This window comes from Podarcis gaigeae (genome assembly GCF_964106915.1).
Source record: "Podarcis gaigeae genome assembly, chromosome: 6".
Taxonomy (NCBI): Eukaryota; Metazoa; Chordata; class Lepidosauria; order Squamata; family Lacertidae; genus Podarcis; species Podarcis gaigeae.
This window is the reverse complement of record NC_139682.1, coordinates 20,694,497-20,703,646: the sequence shown is the minus strand read 5'-3', so window position 1 is coordinate 20,703,646 and position 9,150 is coordinate 20,694,497. Positions and strand designations below refer to the sequence as shown.

The 9,150-nt window shown below is 40.8% G+C and overlaps 1 protein-coding gene across 1 annotated transcript in view; it reads right to left on the bottom strand.

Annotated features, from left to right (window-relative positions):
• Positions 1–467: 467 nt before the first annotated feature.
• The window catches only part of PREX1 (phosphatidylinositol-3,4,5-trisphosphate dependent Rac exchange factor 1), a 219,292-nt gene continuing 210,609 nt past the window's right edge, over positions 468–9,150 (bottom strand). The window contains exons 34-40 of the mRNA XM_083746110.1: positions 8,623–8,766; positions 7,957–8,071; positions 7,088–7,154; positions 5,434–5,621; positions 4,264–4,366; positions 3,388–3,455; positions 468–1,975 (exon numbers count right to left, since the gene is read on the bottom strand). Coding sequence (XP_083602236.1) covers positions 1,933–1,975; positions 3,388–3,455; positions 4,264–4,366; positions 5,434–5,621; positions 7,088–7,154; positions 7,957–8,071; positions 8,623–8,766 — 728 coding nt within the window. The 3' untranslated portion in view covers positions 468–1,932. The remainder of the gene's footprint in view (positions 1,976–3,387; positions 3,456–4,263; positions 4,367–5,433; positions 5,622–7,087; positions 7,155–7,956; positions 8,072–8,622; positions 8,767–9,150) is intronic.

Sequence of the window (9,150 nt, the reverse complement as noted above, 5' to 3'; positions counted from 1 at the left end):
TTACATTTGTTCTCCTGCCGCTGAAGCTATTTTAAACCACAATTTTTAAGCTGTAGCGTCCAAGATGCGACAAGCAGGATGGGTACATTTGCTGGGGAAATGCAGCATATAATTCTACTAGTTTCAGCTAGGCCTCAAACTGTAGTTTGCTAAATATATTTGTTAATTCAGCCTTGCTAGAAGAGTTGTGCAGAAATTTCCACTGTCAAGCCTACGGCTGCCACCTAGTGGTTGCTGACGCCACTCCAGTCCTTTTTATTTTATTTTTAATGCACTGTGTTATTTGGAATCAACGAGATTGCCAGAATAAGCCAGGGTCTCAGGCTCATTTATTGTTGAATGTTCATTTTTTCCAGTAACCATTCTCCATCATTTAAAAGTCAAGGCTGCTGCTGCTTTAAATGCCTTCCTCAACCAGAGTAGGAACATACAGTTTTCAATGTAACACAATAAATGAAGGATTGGACTGTTAGGAAACATTGGAGTTTATTAAATGCCCTATTTTAAGCCAAAATCAAAATATCCCTCTTCTGTGTGCTAGATTACAGAAGCAACTCTAAGGAATTTCCATGCATGCCCAACGAAAAGCATTTCAGAGGAGACTATGGCTTTTTAGTCTATTATGATATAGAAGAATGTTAGTTTTGTCTTTATGCCCCTTAATTTTTTTTGTATCTGGGTCAACATGGATGATTCATTTAAGGCACTCACTCCAAAATAATGTTACTTCTGGCCTGAGATTGCTGATATTTTTCATTACATTGTAGCAAGTAATTTGGAAGCAAATTACTCTGCTAATGATAATACTGATCAAACAGAAAACAATTCTAAAACAGGGAAAAATAAAGTACATTATATATACAACCATGATTTCATTTTAACTTACAACCCACTGTAATCTATTTTCTTTTCTTTTCTTTAAAAAAATGTATTAAAGACTACTTAAATACTGCAAGGTTTTAAATAACGTAACAATATTTTCAGTGAACTGAGATCTACTACGTATCTGCCAGCATTATTGGCCCCATTTGAAACAAATACTTCTTAAATTTAAACCTTGTGTATAAGGAAAAAGTTCCAAAACAGATACTCCATTCCACATAAATAAGTATAGTTTTGTCCTTGCTTCAAAAATGCTCAGCTGTTCAAATTACTGGAAAACAGAGCTGTGGTTGCTTCCCCTTTCATCATATCTTTCCATTTCAGAAAGAATCCTTCATTGCTAAATCTCCCTTGTAAAATATTGTTGTATTTCCAGAATACATAATGGACCATTAGTAAAAAGTGTTAATTGCAAACCCTGAACTTTACAGTAAAAGTTAAAAGGAAATTCTCGTAGAAAGTCCTATGGAATGTGCACTCTGCGGAGTAGAGTCTGGTTCATACTGGGCTGAAGTGGAAAATGGCTCCTTTGAACAAACCAGAGATGTGTGCTATTCACAATTTCAAAGTGCAAGTTGGTATGTTTTTCTTTTTTAAAAGAGTGTTTGTGAGGCTCTTGTTCAAGGCCACTAGCCAACACTGTGCAGGAAACTGGATGAGAGTCCAAAACAGCATGACAGGTAGATGATGTGCTTCACTTAGATTTGCTAAGTCCACAATGTCCAGTCAGCACCGCAATCAATTCCTTATCACAGCGTTTTGTCCTCCTGTGATATCCTTCCTGGTACTGGGCAGAAGTCATTCCTCAGTTTCAGAACTCCTGCAGCAACCAACCGCAAAACAGGGCAACCAGGCCTGCCTATATAAAAAGGCAGGAGATGCGTGGAAAGGCAGTTTTAGTGCACCAGACTGCCTAGAAGCACAGAACCCACAACCCTCCTCTCTCTTCTGGACTCAGCACCATGGGCAAAAGGTAGGATCAGTGCTCAGGAAGCATCGCTCTCTGCTGAACGCTTCTGTGATTACAGGACATGGGAGTTTCCTTCACTTCTATAAATCTCCATCTGCAGGGGGTTGACACAACTTGTAGATTCTGTAAAGGCATGACATAAAAAAAAGTTGATGTTACAAAAGGGACGCTAATGGCCAATGGAATACAGTCATACCTTGGAAGTCGAACGGAATCTGTTCTGGAAGTCCATTCGACTTCCAAAACGTTCGGAAACCTAAGCACAGCTTCTGATTGGTTGCAGGAGCTTCCTGCAACCAATCGGAAGGCGCAGAAGCTCCGTCGGACGTTTGGCTTCCAAAGAATGTTTGCAAACTTCTGGGTTTGTGGCGTTCGGGAGCCAAAACATCCGAGTACCAAGGTGTTCAGGATCCAAGGTATGACTGTGCAACAAAAGCAGTTAAAATAAATTTCAAGTGATTTCCATCTAAGGGCAACAGTGACACTGCCAACACAAAGAGGAGGGTGGGAGTGGCGACAGGAAGAGGAGGACAGGCAATCCTCTCCACTCCAGATCCCCTAAGTTTGTAAGCCATGAGTAGTGGCTTTGGTTAAACCATTCTTCAGTCCTCTGATATTGTTTTGGGTAACCTTCCTTCAGTGCTTAAACATCTCTAAGTCCAAAATCCACGTGCTTCTTACTTCTTAAAACACATTTTGACATAAATCATTTTAATGATCAGACTGCTTTTTAAAACACTTGCTGTAGCCCATAGCCAAAGCATTAGCTTATGAATTATCTTTGCTTATCAGTTGTCAGTTCTGCTACTGCAGCATCTCGCCATTCCTCAGGCAGCTGACAATGCCCTGACAGCCGAAAGATAACCATTACAAATTTATTTTACACAAATGGAGCTACCCGTTGCTATTTTTCTAGAAACAGAGGTGCCAGAACTGAGTTCTGGCTGAAAACAAGCCCTGGAACTACCCAAAAGGGCTAGGAAGAGTGTGAGATGACTTGAAGAACAGCTATAAAAACCCTGCTGCAATCTGTAAAGCACAGTATACACTAGATTGGAGCAGTGTTAAAGCCTATGTAATATTAGGGATGGACTGAGTTGCAACAATCCATGTCACTTGTGCTCAACTCAGAGATCCTTTCCTTCCTGGTTTCTGCAGTTTTCTTTCTTTTCTTTTTTTAAGTACAAAGCCCTTCATTTAAGCTGCATGCATTTTGTACATATCTCTATGTAAGAAGTACATTTTTCAATGCATTCATTTGTAAAGCATACATTTTGTGTGCTTCCTAATGAAAAATACTTCTTCTTTTTTTGCACTGAAACTACACAGCAAAATATGAAAGAGCAATCCAACTGGGATTTGTATTTTGATCCTCAGGCAAGTCTGGGAGTATTTGTTGGGGTTCGCCTGCCGTAAAAAGGGAACTGAATGAACGTTTCCTGTTTCCCTAATATCACAGAATCATATGTGTGTATATACAAAAATCTGAAGATGCATTTCTTCAGGTGAAATCCTTGCTGTATAGAGTCGCCTACCGGGGTGCAGTCTGTGGCATCTGATCCATCACTTTCAGATTTTTTGCAGAGATTTCAACTCTTGGTCCCTAAAGAAACAAAAAACATTAGGTGGTGTGTTGGCAGTACGAGCGAGAGAGTGCAGCCCTGGAGAAAAACCCTGAAAGACAAATATATTACTTTTCTTTGAAAGCACTCTAGCTTTAGCTACCAGCTTTGGAAAGCACCAAGGTAGTCCATTAGTCATCTGTGTTTACTTAAGATGAAAGGATTCCCAAAGCACTCTGCAACTGCTCCAGCCCAACACTGTAAGATTATCACAATATATATGCTGTAAGCCGCCCAGAGTGGTGGGGTATTTATTTTTATTTTTATTTATTATTAGTATTATTAGTATTATTAAACAGAATGAAAACAAGAATATGGACACCATGCACAGGACTTTGAGTACAAACATGGTATGGACCACTGCCCCTTTAAGCATAAATATTTGCAATGGGCTTATTTTTCTACTATGCCTGTTTTTGGATACCATTAATGTAATGGACTAGCGGGAAGGTAAACGGCGTTTCCGTGTGCGGCTCTGGCTCTGGCCAGAGCAACGATGTCACGCTGGCCACGTGACCCGGAAGTGTCTCCGGACAGCGCTGGCCCCCGGCCTCTTGAGTGAGATGGGCGCACCAACCCCAGAGTCTGGCAAGACTGGCCCGTACGGGCAGGGGTACCTTTACTTTTACCTTAATGTAATGGAACATACTGACATTCTGCATATGAAAATCTAAGGGTTTAGGACTCGAGCACAATCTACATCCTTTGGATAAACACAAAAATGCCCCGTTTGAAATATTTGCAGTTCCTGTTTTCTTTTTTTGCATTCAACCCTTCATAAAGGCTTACTTGTTTTCTCATGATGTCTGTTGCCTGCATGATACACTTAGGCAGGAGTCCGTGACTTCGAGCCAATATAGCTGCTTGTTCCAAGGACACGCTCAGCGTACTCCTAAAAACAGAACATAAAGAATGTCACTTCCAGGAGTCAAATGCCTATTCATATAAAGTGGTGATCCTATGGTCCCCGGGCCACAGAACTTTTGGATCCCCCTATCTGAGGGTGGATAGAAAGGTCCACTCTCAGACAGGGAGATTTGACCTTGCGCCTACCTACAAACCCTCTTCTACATCCAGGACATCTCCACTCTCCACTCTGATGTCAGATAGAACAAAAAGGAGGCATGTCAGGATGGGCTGTGGATCTGCAGGTTTCAACAGCAGTGTGGGAGAAAAGCTATGCAAACCCTGTAGCTGGTACAGTTTATTTTCAAAGGACAAGCAGCTGCACCTCATTCTACCCTGTCCCTTTGGATTGTTCCGTCTGAGGTTGTTGGTTCCACCACCCACCCACCAGCAAAACCAATTTTCAAAACCGTTCTTTCATTTCAAAGGTCCTGCTTTCTCTGAGTTCCAGTTGAAAGCTGCATTGGTTTATTTCTGTTTTAAATGGCAAATCTTTACAGTTTATCATTATTACTGTTTTTAATCCTGCTTTATATTGTTTTCATGATAGTTTTCATGGTGAGCATTTTAACTTTGCTTGCAAAACGGAAACAAAAATGTGGAACTCTGGACAAATCAAGCGAAAGGTAAAGTAGTGGAAACAAATAATCATGTAAGTATGTTAAAGGTACTCCATGCATTCAAAGTTCAAGCAGGCCAAAGGTGAAGGTATAAACTAATTTATTCCAGAGTCACCTCCTCTGAGAAGCAGAAAATGAACCTAAATAACTTAGGTCCAGTGCTGAAACATGTGTCTGTAGATGGTGCCTCACATGATTTCTCCATGCAAAAACAACAAACCAGCAAACAACACAGAAAACGGGATGCTATATTCTCCCTGACATCCAAGTTTTATATACAGAGGGATTGTTTCTATTTTTGAATGACGAAGCATTCAGTCATGTAAATCCCCACTTGAAATGGCAGAGCCCAGGGATCTCTACCAGTAGGTCACTTTCAAAAAATGTTCATTCCAGAGGAACACAACATTTGTTTTGATTTAAAAGCTCTCACCTTTGCATTCCAGTGCCGCACATTACAATCTGGCAGGCTCCGAGGCGATAACAGAGCTCAGAGGATATAGGCAGCAGTCCAGCCCCTGCCACGTAACTACTGGAATATCCCGACTGGCTGCCTTTTGTGCTGACAAAAGATTTCATTAGTCTGCAAAGCTCATCCATTGCATTGATGGGACGGATAAGCTACAAAAGAATACAAAGGAAGAATGCAACAGTGAAGCATCTGTACCTACAGGCTCCCCTGCCCTCAGTTATACCCAGTCTAAATGCTTATGCCAACAACCATTCATCAGAGCAACTTCCAAAATGGCAAGTCGAAATTGTTGTTTGCCATAGGGGATTTAAGGCCAAACTATACATTACACTGGCACTCCCAGAATAGTTTTCTTTTTTGTAAAAGCAACTATATTAGGGCCAGAGCATGGGGGTGAGTTGGGGATGGTGTCTAAATCTTTCCTTGTGCAACATCAGACGCTATATATACTTTTCCTTGTTTATTTGTTCATTTTTATCAAAAACTATTTTTTAAAAAAACCATTGCACCCCTTGTTTACATTATTAGAGACATAAGGGAAAATTTACAAGCTTAAAATGTTAAGCCAGTAAGCTTTATTTCCCATAGCTATTAGTAGCTTCAGGAGGAAATCTAGATTGGGGCTGCAGCAAGAGTTAAGCCTCTGCCCCCAATCCAAATCAGGAGGCCTTGTAGGTTCTTTCACAAAAAAGAAAGTTACGTGGGGAGGTCCAAACATGGCAGTCTTAAGTAAATATAGTTTGCTCCTTATAAATGGGTTAATGGGGACTCGGGGCGGCATTTTACACAGGCACTGCAACAAACCTAAACTGGCAATTGAGTCTACACTCAACAGGGATCTGTGGCTACTGTTCATTTGTCAAATTTATCTTTTACCTTTTTAAATGTACACTTGAAAAACTTAAATGTGTGAGGAGGTCCAGAGGACATTTGAGAAACTGCAGATATGAACTAATGGGGTTCATATTAGATTTAGGGCTGCTGAAGGCAGATGGACCTCCATCAGGCGTGGCTTTTGCCGCATGAAGTCTGATTGCCTCTTTCTTGCTCCTCTACCATCATATATATTCCAGGCTCTGACTCCAATGTGGATTCCTATGACCCTTCTCCATGCTTCAGCCAAGCATAATCTCACGGTTTTAGTAAAACAGCTAGCAGATCCCATACTCCTGCAGCCTGCTCACCCCAACTCTACACAGAAGGATAGGCAGCCAAGAGAGAAGTGGCTTTGTGACTGCCACATGGGCCGGCCAACCAGCGCTGTGCACAGCCAGCTTCTCCTAGAAATAAGGAGCACTGGTTGCTCCTCACCTCAGCTCGGTTTGGAAGTTTGCACTTACAGCGGTACCTCGGGTTACGTACGTAATTCGTTCCGGAGGTCCGTTTGTTAACCTGAAACTGTTCTTAACCTGAAGCACCACTTTAGTTAATAGGGGCTCCCGCTGCTGCCGCACCACCGGAGCACGATTTCTGTTCTCATCCTGAAGCAAAGTTCTTAACCTGAAGCACTATTTCTGGGTTAGCGGAGTCTGTAACTTGAAGTGTATGTAACCTGAGCGTATGTAACCTGAGGTACCACTGTATTGCACATATGCCAGAACTGTGGTTTCTGTACCTGATCAATCTTCACAGCTGTGGTGTTGGAATCTGTAGGCAGGTTGGATCTCTCAAGGTAAAAAGTCCTGAAAATAAGAAATAAGCTGTATTAGCTTGTGGTCTTCAAGTTTCAAGCAATCCTAGATGTTTCTTCCTAAGGGGCATGGCTGAGGAACAAGTCAACGGAAGGCTAGATGTGGCCTATCAAATATGTTTCTGTGGCCCAAGGAATGGTGCCAGAATTATAAGACTCTTTACTTCTATTAAACATGGTCCAGCTCATAGTCAGAAGCTGTTACTGGCTTCTCCTACTATTTTAAAGGGTTCATAGTGTAGGGTTTCCCCACACAAAATGTCAGGTAAACAACTATGACCCCATTCGCACATTACAATCTTGGGACCAATAAATCATGTTTTATTGGCCTGAGAATGAGCTTTGCCCTCACTTTTCATTCTCCCCTCCGGCATCTGGCTTTCATGCTTATATCCTGGCCTTGTTAATCCACACTATGCAATGCCATCCAAATTCAGAAATGATGGTTTAAAGTGCTGTTTACAAACCAGCATATGAAACCAGAATCAGTTACTAGAACATTTGCGTCCTGTCTCCAATTGCTTTCTCTCTTTCTTTTTGTACTATGTACATTTAAAAGGTTCTCTTTCTTTTATTTAACACCCAAACAAAACCTGAATTAAGAAAATCTCAATTCAAATGTATGGATTTTCTCTCAAATGAACAGGCTCAGATGGCAAGCACCCTGGGGCAGGGACCGGCCTTCATGTATGCTACCATGTAAAGAACCACCCAGACTGATAAAATCCTAATAACAATAATAATGTTGAGTACAAAGGCTGCCAACAAACAACATTCTTTTTATGCCACAATACCTGAGTTTGCGATAATACTGCTGCACCTTCTCAAGAGAGGTGGAATTAATTTGCTGCTGGAGCTCTTCTAGAGAGGAACCATTTGGCTGGGACTGGCCTTCCAGATTTTCAAGGGCTGTAATGATTTTAATGAAAAACATCATGTATTCATTATAAAGCTCACCCGTTTCTTTTATTTCTTCTGTCACCACCACTATTATACAGTGTGAAAGTACACTAGACTTCTTAGAATGCTAAGTGGTTTACAATCCTGATCTTTACTCTCCCTCACCATGGCCCCATGAGGCATGTTGCCATTGCACCCATTTCACAGATGGGGTGCTGAGACTGAGAGTCCAATAACATGGAAGGCCCATGCATATGTGCAGATTACAAAATAAGCTCAATGTGCCTGACCTTATGCTTACCCTCATCCTGTCAGCATTGTGAAACGGTTTTCTAACTGGCATATTTTACCTGCTTCAGATTAGGTTTAAGCTTCCTTAAATTTAATTTACACTGTCTCAGACTTTGCCTTGCAGATTTAAGAAGCTGCCAAAGAGCCAAGAGCTGAGGGCAACATTCATCTTTATCACATAAGGCTCGATTACGAGCATCATCCACCCCAATTACATTATAGTCAGTGGCTTAAAGGGAAAAACTGAACAAACAGAATTTCGCCTGTACCTTTTGTGAAGAGCACAGCATGCAGCTTCAGGCTCCCTCCGTTCTGAAACCGGGAAGGCAGTTTGGAGAAGTAGTAGCTGTCTAAGTAAAAGAAAACCTTCAAAACCTGCCTGTTGCCTTCAACATGGTAGAAGACATGGGTATCTGGGGGAACAAAAAGACAGAAGAATATAAAGAACGTAAAGTGAGAAATTAAGGAAAACTTACAGAAAGGATATGAAGAACAGAGTTTTATGGTGACTGATGTATAAAAGACCTCCAGCGTAAACGGTGGAAGTCTTTTAAAACATTTTAATTAAGACTGATATTTTGCAAGATGGAAATATAAAATTGTATGCAAGTATAGATCTGAAATTGTTGTTTATGGTGAACACTTTTCTATTCTCTAAATTTCTATTTTTAACTTTTCTTTCTTCTTTTATTCTCTTTTTTTCCTTCTTTTTTTTGAATATTGCTTTACAGATGTATAAATAATTGTGTTCATGTGTATATATATGAAATCTGTTTCTTTATTTCTTTTCTTATTTG